Source organism: Acromyrmex echinatior, chromosome 3, assembly GCF_024713525.1.
Source record: "Acromyrmex echinatior isolate Ae372 chromosome 3, ASM2471352v2, whole genome shotgun sequence".
In the NCBI taxonomy this organism is placed as follows: domain Eukaryota; kingdom Metazoa; phylum Arthropoda; class Insecta; order Hymenoptera; family Formicidae; genus Acromyrmex; species Acromyrmex echinatior.
Window position 1 is genome coordinate 4,273,149 of NC_141854.1, and position 16,711 is coordinate 4,289,859.

Here is a 16,711-nt window from a genome sequence, read left to right on the forward strand (position 1 = left end):
TGTGAATGTTCAGTTCGCTTTCCGATCCCGATCAATACGGATCATTTATCGATAGTAATTCGTAACGCTTCTTAACCCGAACCTGGAGAGCAAACCACACCGAAGTTCCATCGCGTATTACCGCTACATTTTGTTACCTAACGTTCTCGATATACGCGTATCGCGAGAGCAGTCAGTGCGTGAGAATTACGTGAATCTCTGAGATTTGCCGGCCTCGTTGTTCGCAATACACTTTCTTTCAAACGACTGTAAGAAATTACTCGACATCGTACCAAGTGCGAATTATCTGTGCACATATCGAACCGAACGCATCAAGTCTCGCTTACCGCCTGCTTCGAACAAATCTTAATTCGAGTCAACCATAAATTCCGAATTGTTACAACAAAAAGAGTCGTCGTTATTTACATGTCGCCTTGGCGAGCGAGCCTTCCATACAAGATGACACCAGCGTCACAAACACACAAACAAATTCATTTTTATTATATATTTAATTATTTTATTATATTCATTTATTATATTTTATTATTTTATTATTTCATTATATTTTATTATATATATAAATTATTTTTTTTCAATAAAATATACTATAACTCAAACATGATTTTTCCATTTCAAATTGCATAAACTTATTTTAAAGTTCGCGGCTTGTATTGCTGTATATGTCTGATTGGTCGAAATATAAGTTACCATCCATCTTCTCCATTATGCGCAATGCTTCACCTTTCTAATTCCACCATGCACAATCCCAGCCAAAACCGCCAAGGATCCGCGTACCACCTAAAATCCTCCTAAAATCCCCTCTCCCCCCTCCCTCTAGTGCACCAATACCGAGCATAAGGATGCCGTCATATGCGGCATAACTTGCGTAAGTGTAACTTGCACCGACCAATTATATTGTTTTACTTGAACATTAATTTCTGTCAAGTTATTTTATGCTTTTTACGCTATTTTGTTATGCCGAAACATGATGGAACCACCATGTGTCGAATCCAATTTTTGATTCATTTTAGCTTATTCTGAAAAAATACACATGGTTTCAATTTTGCAATAGTATAGTTAAAAAAGTCGTGCGTCCCTTTGCATCACGTGGAAAGTCTAAACCAGTCGAAACCCATGTGGAACAATAAAATTATAGACCTCATTTTGCCTGTGACAGATTTCCTAACCTTAATAGTCATCAACTTTAACGCTTAATATCTCGGATCACAGGGCATTTTTTTCTGCCAGATTCTTTCGTTTCATGTAAAAACGCATCGAATAAACCTAAGAGTCTCACAAGACTTTTTGATTTTAACAATTCATCCGCTCATATGTACGCGATGGAAAGGTGCCGGTTCTCCACGAGGCATACTTTTCAAGATGTGTAGGTTACGAAAACCAATCATAAATTTGTTTAGCATTTCTGTTAGAATGTACAACAAAAATTCTGGGGAGGTGAGGGAAATCGATCAGTCTTCAATAACCGGGAGAATGGTTTTCCATATTTTATTTTATGTTGTAGCTATTATCTCTATTTAGATTGTTAGAGTGTTTTTGTATCTCTATAGCTTCTCTATACTTTCTTGGAAAATATGATGTAATGTTGGCTATTGTGGTCGTTTTGCCAAACAGTATTTGTTTCGATGTTGTGTTCTGTTAATGCTGATTGCGTGATGTGTTTTAGCCTGACATCACGTTGGTGTTCTTTTATCCGTAGGTTGACCATTCTTCCAGTTTCTCCAACGTATACTTGCTCACAGGAACAAGGTATTTTGTATACTCCTGCGGAACTGAGTGGAGGTCTTTGATCTTACGATTTCTTAAGATTTGTCCTATCTTTTTGAGTGATTAAAAATAATTCGGATATTGTGTTTAATATCCTGTCGATCCAATCTGTTGTTTCTTTGATATATGGGAGAATAGATAGGATCCTTCCGTCTGGTTGTGTGTCAGAGACCGTTATCTTGTTTGCATGTTTATTGATTGTTTTGATTATGTCTTTTTTATCGTGTCCGTTTTTTTGTAAGGCCAATTTTAAGTGATTGAGTTCTGTCTGTAGATGTTCTTTGTCAGAGATGGTGAAAGCTCTACCCAATAAACCAAAAGGCATCTTAAAGAACGCCTTTAAGAGACGCCTTTAAGACGACTTAAAATTCCCTCAGACGTCCAACATTTTTTACTAAAAGACTTAAGGCGTCTAAAGACATCTTATGTCTGTCTTTTAGTAACCTTATTACATGTCTAACAGACGTCATATAAGATACGTTTGGACATTTTGATGGTTGCCTTTTAGACAACTATTCCTGTAATGTCTATAAGACGTCTTTGAGACATTCTATAATGCCATTCTTCAAGACGTCTTTCAGATTAATTTTGGATATGACCGAGTTTCGATATACTAACAGTATTGAAAATCTTTAAATATACATAACGTAAACTATAGATTTTTCGAAAATCTACAACCCACATTACGAATAATATAGATTTTCAGTGACAATGTATACCAGAACATAGTCGTTTATTCAATTTATCACGGACGATATACGATTTAGACGGTTCGGCGTTCCGCCGGAATTGCCGGAAGCAGAAAGTAGTCGAAAGAATTAAATAAGCAACTAAAGCATGACACCGATAATACGAAAAGCACCATGTATTTTACGTGCGATATGTTATAAATGCGTCATATCGCCAGTTCGACTTTACGAATTATTTTATAAAAATGTCTTATTTTTGTTCTCAAATATGTTTTAAAAAGATGATCTGAAAGATGACTTAAACGGATCTCTGAACGACATCATAAAAGAGGTTGTTTTTAAAACTTGACTAAAAGTCATCCTAAAGACGTTTTTTTGAAAAAGTCTTACAGACGTCTTTTTTTAAGTCGTTTGAAAGACATCTTTAAAAGGTTGTCTTTAAAACTTGACTGAAAGTCAGCTTAAAGTCGTCTTTTCAAAAAAGTTTTACAGACGTCCCTTTTAAGTCGTCTTTCGGAATGTCTGTAAGACATTGCGTGTTTACTGGATATGTACAATATCTAAGAAGGGGAGTTTTCCGTTTTCCTCTATGTCTATAGTGAAGTGGATATTTGGATGTTGATTGTTGAGGAAAATAAGGAATTTTTTTTGGAGTTCGGCTCTGCCGTATCTCCATATCATGAATGTGTCGTCTCCTTCTCTCGTACAAGAACCTTCTTTTGGACAAAGCATACAAAAAGCTTGACAAAAATCCAACTAATACAATCGCGCAGAACATCAAGATCCTGCTGGAAAAAAACAACATTGCCAGTAAAATCAAATCAACATTAAAACCTACAAATCCTCTCCCACCAAGACTATACGGACTAAAAAAAAAAGTACACAAACCAAACATCCCTCTCAGACTGATTGTCAGCGCCATACAACTTATCCCGCTTCCTAGCACTACAACCTTTCACTGAAAAATCCGAATCATGCATAATTAACTCAACGGACTTCATACAAAAGATCCAAAAAAATCCGACAACGTCACACAGACCTGCTTGTAAGTTTCGACGTAGCATCCCTTTTCACACAAGTCCCAATAAAAAACACATTAAACATATCAAAGGCCTTACATGAAGTCGCCTCTGATTCCGCTAATAGAGCACTGCTTAACAACCACTTACTTCTCCTATAATAATTTTATGAACAAACTTCAGGAGCAGCAATGGGTTTCCTATTTCTCCTGTAATCGCCAACATCTTCATGGGGTATTTTGAGAAAGAGGCCCTCAGAAAACACTCAAAAAATTAGAGGTTTAGTTTCGTTATGTAGACGACACATTCGTGATATAGAGACACAGCAGAGCCGAACTCCGAAAATTCCTTATTTTTCTCAAAAATCAACATCCAAATATCCACTTCACTTAGACATAGACTTACATAGACATAGAGGAAAACGAAAAACTCTCCTTCCTAGATGTTCTTGTCTCTAAGAAAGCAGACGGTACCTTAGACCATCAAGTATACAGAAAACCAACACACACAGATAGATACCTACATGCCGAGTTGCACCACCACCCAGCACAAAAACAGTCTGCAATCAATTCACTTGTACATAGAGCTTTCACCACCTCTGACAAAGAACATCTACAGACAGAACTCAATCACTTAAAATTAGCCTTACAGAAAAACGAACACGACAAAAAAGACAACCAAAACTATCAATAAACATGCAAACAAGACAACGATCTCTGATACACAACCAGACGAAAGGATTCTATCCATTCTCTCATATGTCAAAGGAACAACAGATCGGATTAGCAGGATATTAAACAAACACGATATCCAAACTATCTTTAAATCATTCAAAAAGATAGGACAAATCTTAAGAAATCTTAAAAATCAAATATTTCCACTCAGCTCCACAGGAGTATACAAAATACCTTGTTCCTGTGAGCAAGTATACATTGGAGAAACTGGAAGAATGGTCAATCTACGGATAAAAGTCTACACCAACGTAATGTCAGGCTAAAACATATCATGCAATCAGCATTATCAGAACACAACATTGAAACAGGACAATAACTGTTTGACATCAAATACTTTGACAGAACAATCACAATAGCCAATATTCATCATTTCCAAGAAAGTATAGAGAAGTCATAGAGATATAAAAACACCTTAACAATTTAAATAGAGATAATGGATACAATATAAATAAAATATGGAGCACCATTCTCTCGGTTATTGAAGACTGACCGATTTCCCCAACCTCTCGTCCCCTTAATTCTCTTTTTTCCTTTCACCACTCCAACAAGTAGCGTAATATAAAAAAGGAACGGCCTGGAGGTACTGCTCAGTATCAGGCTTTTCCTCGCCCAGATGAAGTGGACTACAAGATTCATGAAACGTTGACATTCCAAGAATGGATCTGGACATGGAGAAAACCTGCGAAACGCATAATCTTTATTCTAATAATATTACGTATTCTAATAATATTACTAGAATATGCAAGTTACGTTTACGCAGGTTACGTTTCATATGACGGCACTCTAAGGGAGCGGCTCCGAATCGATTATTGTCATGCACAAGGCCGCCCCCGCTCATACGAGATACAATCTCATCACCTTAAGGGTCCGAGACACTCGGATCTATACACCCTATCCTCAGTATATTTATAGTCTCAAGGACAAAGAAACAGTTGCACTCATGAATATGTATATGGATATTTAGGAACTCGTCCATTTTTAGTATCCACTACCAGGCTGCAATATAATAACCTATAAGGAATTTTTATATCCTACACACAACGAGATTTTAGTTTATATAAAATAGAACTAAAGGCAACTACGTCAAGAAAAATACTTACTCTAATAACAGCATGAAGTGGAGCCAATGAGTCCCCCTCCCCCGCCTCCAGACCACAACGACGACGACGACGACGACCAGCGCCCGCAGCCTGCTCGCATTCCCGCTCAGTATACTCTTTACGCAGAATCTAGTAAAGATCTCCCATGCATCTCTGGTGAGCCTATAACAGCCCATTATGATCCACAATAATAGATCGGGACCCAGCGCCCCATTCAATTCCGCTCTTTGTGGACCCCACGCGAGCTAACGTATGGATCGCCATGTCCACCGCTCTGACACAATGCATGCAGACCGGAAACCCAGCGCGATGGATCTTATAGAGGTATCCCTGGAAACAGCCGTGACCAGTCAGTACCTGTGTCATCCGAAAGGTAAGATAGCCATGGGATCTTACCATCCAATCCTCCAAACAACATACCAAGGCCTCACGCATTCTACATCTAGGAGCGGAAGAAGATAAAGAGAACAGTTCTTCCTTCCATCTGGACAGTCCTATACTCCTCCGCCCTAAGTTTCCTAGCCTGCGGGAATATAAAGCCTGTGTCCAATAATATCTTTTGCATTTTGATATAGACATTTTTGTACCTTCTTGTATCCGAAAAAGGATCATTCTCGAGAGAATGGCCGCGGCCTTGTGTGAGACCGTCCAATAAGCACGAATAACTGTATAACTAATATATTGGGTCATCTAAAAAGTATCCGCGGTTTTTTGTCACTAGATGTGTTGACCATCAACACCATCTAGTGACAAAAAACCGCGGATATTTTTTAGATGACCCAATATAATAATGTAACTAACATAATACATCAACTTCATTTGCTTGAATACAGTATCTTATCCAAACGAGAGAAAAATTTTAAAATTAGTTATTATAGTATTGGGTCATTTAAAAAGTATCCGCGGTACTTTGTCACTAGATATATGACCATCAACACATCTAGTGACAAAAAACCGCGGATATTTTTTAGATGACCCAATAGAATATACAAGAGGATAGAAAATAGTATACAATACAGAATGGCAGTCTTATTAAGAATTAAGTACTGCTATTATTTCAAATTATGAAAATTAACTTCACTGCAGTCATATCGAATATGCATATAATCATGAGACGTACAAAAAATAAATGAATTTTTATACATTTATAGTTACAATGACAGAGTCTTAACAATTTTAGAGAAGTCAGGTTGCTAAAATAATTACCAATTTATTATAATTATATTGTACAGTTTAGTACTTATTGTTACAATATTTTATTCATCTAAAAAGTATCCGCGGTTTTTTGTCACTAGATGTGTTGACCATCAACACCATCTAGTGACAAAAAATCGCAGATACTTTTTAGATGATCCAATACGTTATATAAACGGAGATACGCGGATACACCGGCAGCTGTCGAATTGCTGTCGTGACATCACGCAATACACGCAAAGGATTGAGTCCATATCCGTATGCGTTTATTATTGTGCTTCGGCCAGCAAGGTCTGTTTTAGTCGGTAGGAGAGGGCTAGCTCTGACTCTCTCGCACTACGTTCTCGCTGTCTCTTTCACTCTCGACGCACTGAAGGTGACTAATTGTAAGACAGCGTGAGCCCGTCCTTCTCACTCCCGTCTCTTCAATTCAAGCGTGAAGCGATTGAAAATGTTTTCCTTGGTCGCTCAACGTGAACAGGCAAGAGGATCACATTTTAGATAACAAGATAACATAATTTTTAATATAAATTAATAGAATATCTCAATTGAAATAAATTAAATATAGGTAATAACAAGGGCTATGAGCCAATTAAATTTAATAACGTTTAATATTGGATTATCTAAAAAGTATCCGCGGTTTTTTATCACTAGATGTGTGTTGATGGTCATATATCTAGTAACAAAGTACCGCGGATACTTTTTAGATGACCCAATATATAGCTTATTTAAAATATAAATAGTAACACATTTGTAAAAATATAATATTGGGTCATCTAAAAAGTATCCGCGGTACTTTGTCACTAGATATATGACCATCAACACACATCTAGTGACAAAAAACCGCGGATACTTTTTAGATGATCCAATATTTAGTGACAAAGTATCGCGGATACTTTTTAGATGACCCAATAAATATGCATACATGTAATAATATTCTATATATTGCAGAAAAATTACAATTTTTTTTCTGCGATTATCATCTCTGTGGATAATCAAACTTTAACGATAATACTGAAATCACAGTTTTAAAGAAAAATTGAGTATTATTGAGTTATAAATGCATAATTACATCTACTAAACTAATAAATCATAAAATTAGTATAATATTATCAGTTTTTAACTCTTAATCACTTTAATATTTATAAGGACGCGAACTCTCGTAAGGACATCGATCTTTAATGGTATCTCGTCGGTGCATGAATTAAGTATCGATTTATCATCTGCAATCTTGAAAAGTGGACGATGTACCCTCCGAAAAGTGGACGTATTACCCTCAGAGCTACATAGTTTACATCCAGTTTGTCAGGGGGGCAATAGTGCAGCAACATTTTGCGACTACAGATTTTGGGCTAGCATGTCTTCTCTCAGGTTTCTCTCTGATACAAGCAAGTAAGAAGAACAAATCTATAGTCAATTCAGATTAGATTAAGCTCTATGATATGTTCGATGAGACATGTGCATTTATTAAAAATACTGTTGATATATTGAAAAAAAATAAGTAATTATAGCATAATCGCCTCAAAAATCAATAAAATTAGACTTATTCAATGCGTTTTTGCAATGAAAGAATCTGACAAAAATAAGCGTCGCTCCGCGAACCGAAATATTAAACGTTAAAATTGACGACTATTGAGGTTAGGGTAATTATTTATAACCTATAAAATCTTAATGAAAATATACTCATTCGACGCGTTTTCACTCAAAACGAAAGAATCTAACGCTTATTTTTGCCAGATTTTTTCATTTCATGCAAAAATGCATCAAATAAGCCTAATTTATGATTTATTGATTTTTTTAGGTGATTGTGCCAAACTGTATAATTATCAAAAAATATTAATTTATCAAACAAATTAGAAATCTTATAAGTGAATTAGAAATATTAAAAATACAATAATATTGATGCTAATCGAAGTTATTTTTATTATTAGAGATTAATTGTTATTTAATCATTATTGGAACAAAACACACTTTAAAATATATAAAAGAAAATAAAAATTGAACCGAAAAAACGAATAAATATCATTAATTAAAATGTCTAAGCGTCCAGAGCTTATGGCACCACCTGAAGTGGTAAGTTGCAAAGTTTATTGAGATTTTACATTGTAAAATCTCTTACATTGACTTTATATATTTTTTAATTTATAATTAATAAAAAAATAATTTAATTTATAATTAATAAAAAGTTTAAAAATTAGATAATTAGATAGATTAATAAATCAAAGATGAAGGTAATTCTATTTTTTCTGTAACAGTATTATGATGAAAAAGAAGCTAATAAATATACTCTAAGGTATGTCATAATTTTTATACAAAATTATGTACCTACATCTATTACATTTTTGTAATAAAATCTATGTAATAATATCTTTTTTTGATAAGTTCTCGTATGATAGAAATCCAAATACACATGTCTGAACGTGCTATAGAACTTCTTTTGTTACCTGAAGATCAGAGCTGCTTACTTTTGGATATCGGATGTGGATCAGGTCTTAGTGGTAGCGTATTGGAAGATCAGGGACATGTATGGATAGGTGTTGATATTTCTTCGGCTATGCTTGGTAATATTTTAATTTTGATATGATATAGTTTAACAATATTCTTTATGGAATGTAGTGTTAAACGCATATATTTATAGAAAATCATATATTGATATATTATTTTAGATGTAGCCGTTGAAAGAGAAATAGATGGTGACTTGATTCTGGGAGATGTAGGTCAAGGGTTGCCATTTAAAGCTGGTACATTTGATGGAGCTATTAGTATTTCTGCACTTCAATGGTTATGTTATGCAAGCAAAGCTTCACATAATCCTACGAAACGTTTATATCAATTCTTTTCAACATTGTATGCATCTCTATCAAGAAACGCAAGAGCAGTATTACAATTTTATCCAGAGAACAGTGAACAGGTTGAATTAATCACAGCACAAGCTACAAAAGCTGGCTTTTTTGGTGGTGTGGTCATTGATTTTCCAAATAGCACAAAAGCAAAGAAAATGTTTTTAGTTTTAATGACTGGGGGAGCGGCTCCTCTTCCGAAAGCACTAGGAATAGATAATGAAGATAGACAAACTGTTGCTAATTCTAGAAGGTTATTTAAATCTCTTTATTCATTCTTTATTATCTTATTATTTAATCTTTATTATCTTATTAGGTGTTGGAATTAATTCGTAGCGTTTTACAAGTGATGGGAAGTACTTTCATTAATGTATTTTTTAATGCTCATGTGAAATAAATAACATTCTTTCATTAAAAAACGCTACGAATTAATTCCAACACCTAATATAATTTGCAATCATTTTTTAATATTTTTAAAATATTTTATAACTATATTTTTAACTTTCTAAAAATAATCATTTTTTTAATGCATCTTGTATTATAGGGAATACATAAAGAAAGCCAGAGGTAAATCACTGAAGAAAAGTAGGGAATGGATTCTAGAAAAGAAAGAAAGGCGACGACGGCAAGGAAAAGAAGTTAGAGATAATTCCAAATATACTGGACGAAAGAGATCTGGGCGATTCTAAGATGTACTTCATTACATATAACTTCATTAACATAAAACATTTTAATAATTTTGAATTATTATAAATAAAGTTCATAAAATTTTAATTTTTGTCTATCATCTATTTAATATTTGAAAATAATACGAACATGATATTTTCTTTAATAATAAAGAGACATTAAAAACATATATATATATATATATATATATATATATATGTGTGTGTATATATATGTTTATATATATATATATATATATAGATATATATATATATATACATACCAATAAATATATTTACATATAGTCAATTATTAAATTTTATATATTTCATAAAATTTAATAATTTAATAAATATTCTTGAACAAAAAATATTTTGAACACATCTTTATTATTAAAGAAACTATCATGTTTATTTTCAAATATTAGATTGATAATATAGAGACAATCAAGAATTAATTAAAATATTATCAGTACTTTATATTATTTACAATAATTCAAAGTTAAAGTATTTTATGGCAATGAAAATACACTTGATAAATACACTTATGCATGTGTGCGTGCGTACGTGTACAAAGTGTTCCGTAAGTTTTGGCCAATCGCTTTTGTATAGAAAGAGAGTGGACTGAGTCGAAAAGTCCTCTATCATTTTGCAATTTTTGCAATAGTTAACAAGATATTAATTACTAAAAATTGCCACATATTGGTCTTGAATAATTTTTTATTCAAATACTATTCAATAAAGAGAATTTTTTCAAAATTTTTTAATACCGTATTTTTTCGTTGGTAAAAATAAGAAAATGCAGTACTAAAAAGTTGATAAAAAATTCTGAAAAAATTTTTAAAGTTCTATGAGAAGAAAATAAATAATTTTTGATTTCTCTTGCAGTTTTTCTATAAAATTGATAATATTTAAGTAAAAAATTATTTAAAACCAATATATTTGACAATTTTTAGTAATTAATATCTTGTTAACCATTGCGAAAATTGCAAAATGGTACAGGACTTTTCACTCAATTTAATCCGCTCTATCTACACAAAAGCAATTGGCCAAAACTTACAAGACACTCCATATATATATATATATATATATATATATATATATATATATATATATATATATATATATATATATATATATATACATATATATATATGGAGGAGCAGACTTTCAAAATGAATTTTGTTCAAAATTTCATTTTTTTTAGTTAGAGACATAATGTTCAATGTTGAAAGACTCGTATTATAAACTATTCTGAGATATTGAGAAAGCATTTTTTCATCATTAATTTATATGCTAAAAGAACAGATATTTCAAAGTGCATTATGTTTTTTAATTACAAGACAAAAAATGCATTTGTTTAACATTTTTAGCAATTATTTAGCAATTTTGTTTAATATTTCACATCCTACCGATTGGCATATAATTATTTTCTGTAAAGTGCGTAATTTTGTGTGCGTAGTTTCTTTCTCATTTTCTGAAAATTACAAATTTTGGACAAAATGCATTTTGAAAGTCTGTGCCTCATATGTGTTCTTTTATTATCTTAATATTGAAGAGTATTAGGAATTATTAATATTACTATTATTAATATAGAAATAGATTACATTAATAGTAAGAAAATAAAGAATAAATTCAATATTTTATATTATCCTTTAAATAAATAACATAAATTGTGAAACACTTTTTTGTACTTCATTAGGTAACATTTTTTTTAATTCTTCGTTATCCAACCACTGATACTTTACATTATTGGTGATATCTCCATCTATATATTTTGCCAAGAAATAAAAAATTTTAGCACCGTAACTTCCTTGCTCGCAAAGCTTTTTGGGATATTTGTATTTATAAAAACCAATAGGTGCATTACCATAAAACTTCACTTTAATATTTGCACCACATGCATCTTGTAATACTCTCTCTGCAGTCTGCAAAAGAATAATTTTATTTAATCAAATCATATTTTTAGTCCTTACTGAATTCATACATATCAAATTAGTTGTATAAAAAAAAATGGAAACATACTTGTCTCATTGTCTCTCCTTCTTTTCGAATACCTTGTGGAGGTATCCAATAATGTGAATTACCTACTTTTTGTTGTACTAGTAAAAGCAAATTTTTGTTCAATTTACGTTTTAAAGTTGACATTACATTTTGTTCATCAAATTCTAAAAATAATGTATGCAAATAAATTATTTATAAGAAAAATAATATTAAAATCATAGAATATATAAAATAATTTCATGATTCATAAAATAAAGATTTGTACATGATATATTTTATAAACATATATTCTGCTTTTTTACAAATTATTATGCTCTATTATGAAAAGAAAATTAATGCATACTCGTAATTGTTGATGCAAATTTAAAATTGTTTAATTCCTCTTGACTGCTATCCTCAAATTCCTGTACAGTTTGTATCAAGGTCTCTATTGTGTCTTCCTTGCTGCTTGACTTTTTTTGTTCCTCTTTTTCTCTTTTCAGTTCGTGATCAGATTTTAAACTAGTTTCATATTCAATTTTTTTCAACATGTTATAAAATTTCAGTTCCATTTCTCCCATTGACTGTATTATAACTGGATGACGTTCTAAACAAACAGCACTGTATAAATCCCATTTTCTCATAGATGTGATAGTACTAAACGTCCGAGTATCCCGATGTTGAACAATACTGAGATATATTGTGGCAGCTTTTTGTGATGTATCTGCATGAAAAAATTTAATATTGTAAGATACTAGTGCATTATTATAGATGATATGTTATATAGCTAAATGATTATTAAATCATTTCAAGAATTAAATTGTTAATAGTTCAATTAAAGGTTAACAATACTAGAGTTACTCAGTTGCCGTTTTTTTAAGTTAATATTTAAATAGAAAAGAAAAATCCAATTGTTTTTGCTTACCCGGTAAAATCTGATTTAAATTATACAATCCGACAGATCGGAAAATTTGTTTGAACATTTTAAGTCTGTTTTTTATTTTTATATAAGACTGCACCAAAACTCTCTTTCAAACATATATCTATCTTACTTTAAGTTCCAAAAGTGTTTACTGGTGTGTACTAGTTCAGTCAGAAAATAGATCTTATATTATATTATTAGTTATTTCATAACCTAATCAGAGAATTGGCCTCTCTTTTGGTCTTTCTACTTCTAACCTAACAAAGGTGATCGATTCGATATCTTGACCATCCGACACTTCGAGAATCGCAATATCGTCATTCGATAGATCACCGCGCCGCGATCATGTTATCTGTATCTTTTGCGATTTATAATTAACGTAATTAATATCTTTTAGAATAATCTAGAAAGTATATTTTATAGGTGAAAAGTAGTGCATTCTGTAAGGTATCGAACATTCGTAATGTGAAATATATGATAAATGATTATTACTAAAAATTGCCAAATCATATTGGTCTTGAATAATTTTTTACTCAAATACTATTCAATAAAGAGAATTTTTTCAAAATTTTTTAATACCGTATTTTCTCATGTTGGTAAAAATAAAAAAATGCAGTACTAAAAAGTTGATAAAAAATTCTGAAAAAATTTTTAGAGTTCTATGAGAAGAAAATAAATGATTTTTGATTTCTCTTGCAGTTTTTCTATAAAGTTGATAATATTTAAGTAAAAAATTATTTAAAACCAATATTTGGCAATTTTTAGTAATTAATATCTTGTTAACTATTGCGTAAACTGCAAAATGGTAGATGACTTTTCGACTCAGTTCGATTCACTCTACCTGCTTATTATGGGTGACGAAATATGTTAAAATCACCCTATATATATGCGTGAAACTAATTTCTGCAGATTTTATGTCGTTCTGATGCTATTTAAATTTTATCGCTTCATGAGCGATTATATCAAAAGGTTGTGCTAATGTTATTTTGATTTTAAGCAAGGCTTAAAACTCTTTCTATCTCTCCCACTCTCTCAGCTTTAAAGAGAGAAAATGAAAGTTTTAATGTAAAGTTTTAATAAAAACTTTGCTTAAAGTCAAAGAGCTGGTCTCATCAACTCCGATTAATATAATCGATTGATTGTTACATTGGAACTGACCAATTGCATTTGCTGTTCAGCAGAATTGACCAATCACGGTTGACACTTAATCGAGCGATAGGTTAATCGGAGTTGGTGAGATCAGCCCAAAATAATCTTGCAATCGGACCTAAAATATGCTAAAGATTTTATTAAATTCCTATATACCCAGACAGTACACAATATTTATAAAATATTTACAAAATATTTATAAATATTTATAAGACTTATTTTAAATATTTTATAAATATTTTTGTGATCTTAGATTGCATAGATCATAAACATTTATTATAAACATTATGAAATATTTATTAAAAATTTATTAATTTATTGTAAACCTTGTAGAAAATGCTAGGGAAATACTTAAATACAAAATAAACAAGACAAAATAATTCAAATAAAAAATACTTAACACAAATATTTATTTGTATTTCATATTTTATCATAAATATTACATTAAATATTTAACACTCAGACCGTAGTGACGCTTCGTATTTAAAAAAATAATGTTATTTAATATAAACGGTCTTGTTTCCTATCTTATTATTTATTAAATATTTAGTCTATCCTTTAATAATATTTCGAATAAAGCTGTATATATGTATAAAATATGTATAAAATATTTATATAATATTTCAAAAAATGAATAATAATAAATATTTATCATAAATATTCTGGGTAATAATGATAAGGAATGAATCACGTTACTTTTGTTTTCTAAATTTTGGTTTAAAGTTAGATTCATAAATAAATTGAAAATGATATATAGGTTCTTTAATCTTTTTATTAAACTCTGCGTATCAGGAAACATGGTAGTGTCTCGGTGCTATGACAAGCGCTGCGATTCTAAACAGATCAATAAGTCATGATCAAAATGACATTAAAATGATGAAAATGATTGAAAAATGACTTTTAATGATCATTTTGAAGTCATTTTGATATCATAATGACTTATTATTCTACTTTTTGAGACATTACCGTGTGTCCCTTTAAGTAAGATCGCGGAGGATCGAGATTATAATGTACAATGAGCATGTAATGTACAGTAAGGTTGCAGCATTTTTTTTCGATAGATTACGAAATGCAGTATGTTCATAGGAGCGATTGGTTCTTACTTATGGATCTAACCAGTTCAACCGCTCTACGAGTAAGGCTGTGTTCTGAAACCCATTGAAAAAAAAGTGTTGCAACCTTTTTGAGACTCACGTACATTATGTCTATTAAGCTGGATTCCCTATCTTCGAAAATCAAGTCCGAAATAGGTTAAAATTTAGTGCTTGTTAGGTGCTAATTTAGTATCCTATTCCAAATTTTAGTGCTCAAACCGTTTAGCAGCAATCAAAAAATTGGGGGGGGGGAGGGTAATGGAGCTGGACTTCAAGCTGGACCTCTCCAAAAAAATATATATATAATGTACATATACAAAAAATAAGTACACAGGATTTTAGTGCTAATTTAGTGCTTCAAAATAAAGCCAAAAAAAAATTTAAATATAGCGTTAATTCAAATATTACAACATATTAAACACTACATCGTCGTATACGACACCTACATTTAGAGAGCTCGTGGTACACATATTTTTAAAAGTATTCACATCAAAAATGATGTAGATTTGATACACATTCGAAAATTCCAATTTGTTGTTAACTGTAAAAAAATAAAATGAATATACAGGGTGCGTCATCAAAATTCGGACAAAATTCAATTTAAATTTTCCGCTATATTGTGCCTCCGCCAGAGGTTGTTGATGTCCGAACCTGATGCTTCTAGTAAACAGTCATATTCTCAAAATGGTCGCAATATTGAAACCAAGTACGGAATATAATCGAAGAGCCGCGATCATTGAAGGCCTTCGCTCTGGGCGCTCAGCAACGGAAACAATTCGGTTCTTTGGATATCTGAGATTAACCGTTTATGACATTGTGACAAAATATACGACTTTAGAACAGTCCAATGAAGGTTCCAGTATGCCAACTCGATAGAATCACTCGAAAGAACGCACCGCGAGGACTCCCGCAGGCGTTGAAAGGGCTCAAATGGTAATTTCGGCTGACTCAGGGCAATCATTGCACATTCTAATAGATATAGTGAAGCCATGGATGGAAACTGTGGCGTCCGGAAGGCTATATGTTTTTCAGCAGCACGATGCACCGGCTCATACGAGTAATTTAATTTAAAATTGACACTCAGATAACGTCGATCGATATGTTTTGGTCCAAGGAATTCTGGCCTCCCAACAGCCTAGATTTAAATCCCTTGGATACTACGTATGGAGCGTAATTCAAAGGATCACAAACAAGTCTCATCCCAATGTGACGTCATTAAGAACCGCTATTGAGGCAGCATTCGTCAGCATGGACAGCGCTACATTACAGCGTGTGTGCGAACGCTTCAGACCGAGAATATGTAGAGGCCGTCATTCAAGCTAATGAGAGATATATCAAATAATTGTGCTCCACAGGAATCCTAAGTGCTATGTAAAAGGATTTTTTGTAATATTTAATTTTTCATTATAAACATTTTGTTAAAGAAATTGTTCGATTTCTCCGGATTTTGGTGACGCACCTCGTCAAAAAGTTCGGTGCTCGCATGATATTGGTATTAAAAGAATTCTTAGATATCATAGTATCAAAATATATGCATTTTCAATTTTAGTGCTCACTT

The 16,711-nt window shown here is 31.9% G+C and overlaps 2 protein-coding genes and 1 long non-coding RNA gene across 4 annotated transcripts in view; 1 reads left to right on the top strand and 2 right to left on the bottom strand.

The window, feature by feature from the left end:
• The window catches only part of LOC147910139 (uncharacterized), a 45,630-nt gene extending 39,623 nt beyond the window's left edge, over window positions 1–6,007 (bottom strand). The window contains exons 1-2 of the long non-coding RNA XR_015544631.1: window positions 5,703–6,007; window positions 5,307–5,636 (exon numbers count right to left, since the gene is read on the bottom strand). This is a non-coding gene — a long non-coding RNA (uncharacterized LOC147910139). The remainder of the gene's footprint in view (window positions 1–5,306; window positions 5,637–5,702) is intronic.
• Window positions 6,008–7,898: 1,891 nt separating this feature from the next.
• LOC105142986 (18S rRNA (guanine-N(7))-methyltransferase) lies at window positions 7,899–10,113 on the top strand. Its single transcript, XM_011050937.2, has 5 exons — window positions 7,899–8,573; window positions 8,756–8,793; window positions 8,883–9,061; window positions 9,167–9,593; window positions 9,885–10,113. The coding sequence occupies exons 1-5, from the start codon at window positions 8,535–8,537 to the stop codon at window positions 10,027–10,029; spliced, it is 828 nt and encodes a 275-aa protein (XP_011049239.1). The 5' UTR covers window positions 7,899–8,534; the 3' UTR covers window positions 10,030–10,113.
• Window positions 10,114–11,635: 1,522 nt separating this feature from the next.
• Window positions 11,636–13,201, bottom strand: mRpL46 (mitochondrial ribosomal protein L46). Of its 2 annotated transcripts, none has more exons than XM_087404361.1 (4): window positions 13,041–13,201; window positions 12,353–12,712; window positions 12,031–12,173; window positions 11,636–11,933 (listed from the first exon to the last, which is right to left on the bottom strand). In XM_087404361.1, exons 2-4 carry the CDS (start codon window positions 12,630–12,632, stop codon window positions 11,661–11,663), a joined length of 696 nt encoding a protein of 231 aa, XP_087260487.1. In that variant the 5' UTR covers window positions 12,633–12,712; window positions 13,041–13,201; the 3' UTR covers window positions 11,636–11,660. The 2 variants fall into 2 exon arrangements, with proteins under 2 accessions (XP_087260487.1, XP_011049240.1); XM_011050938.2 differs by having other exon boundaries at window positions 12,914–13,200.
• Between the last annotated feature and the right edge of the window lie 3,510 nt (window positions 13,202–16,711).

Excerpts from the sequence above, each read along its gene's own strand:
- mRpL46 (XM_011050938.2), bottom strand. The coding sequence starts at position 12,971 with ATGTTCAAACAAATTTTCCGATCTGTCGGATTGTATAATTTAAATCAG. Across the intron at positions 12,174-12,352 it reads ATTTGCATCAACAATTACGA|AATTTGATGAACAAAATGTA; the intron begins GTATGCATTAAT and ends CATTATTTTTAG. Across the intron at positions 11,934-12,030 it reads AAGGAGAGACAATGAGACAA|ACTGCAGAGAGAGTATTACA; the intron begins GTATGTTTCCAT and ends ATTCTTTTGCAG.
- LOC105142986 (XM_011050937.2), top strand. The coding sequence starts at position 8,535 with ATGTCTAAGCGTCCAGAGCTTATGGCACCACCTGAAGTG. Across the intron at positions 9,062-9,166 it reads TATTTCTTCGGCTATGCTTG|ATGTAGCCGTTGAAAGAGAA; the intron begins GTAATATTTTAA and ends ATATTATTTTAG. Across the intron at positions 9,594-9,884 it reads ACTGTTGCTAATTCTAGAAG|GGAATACATAAAGAAAGCCA; the intron begins GTTATTTAAATC and ends CTTGTATTATAG.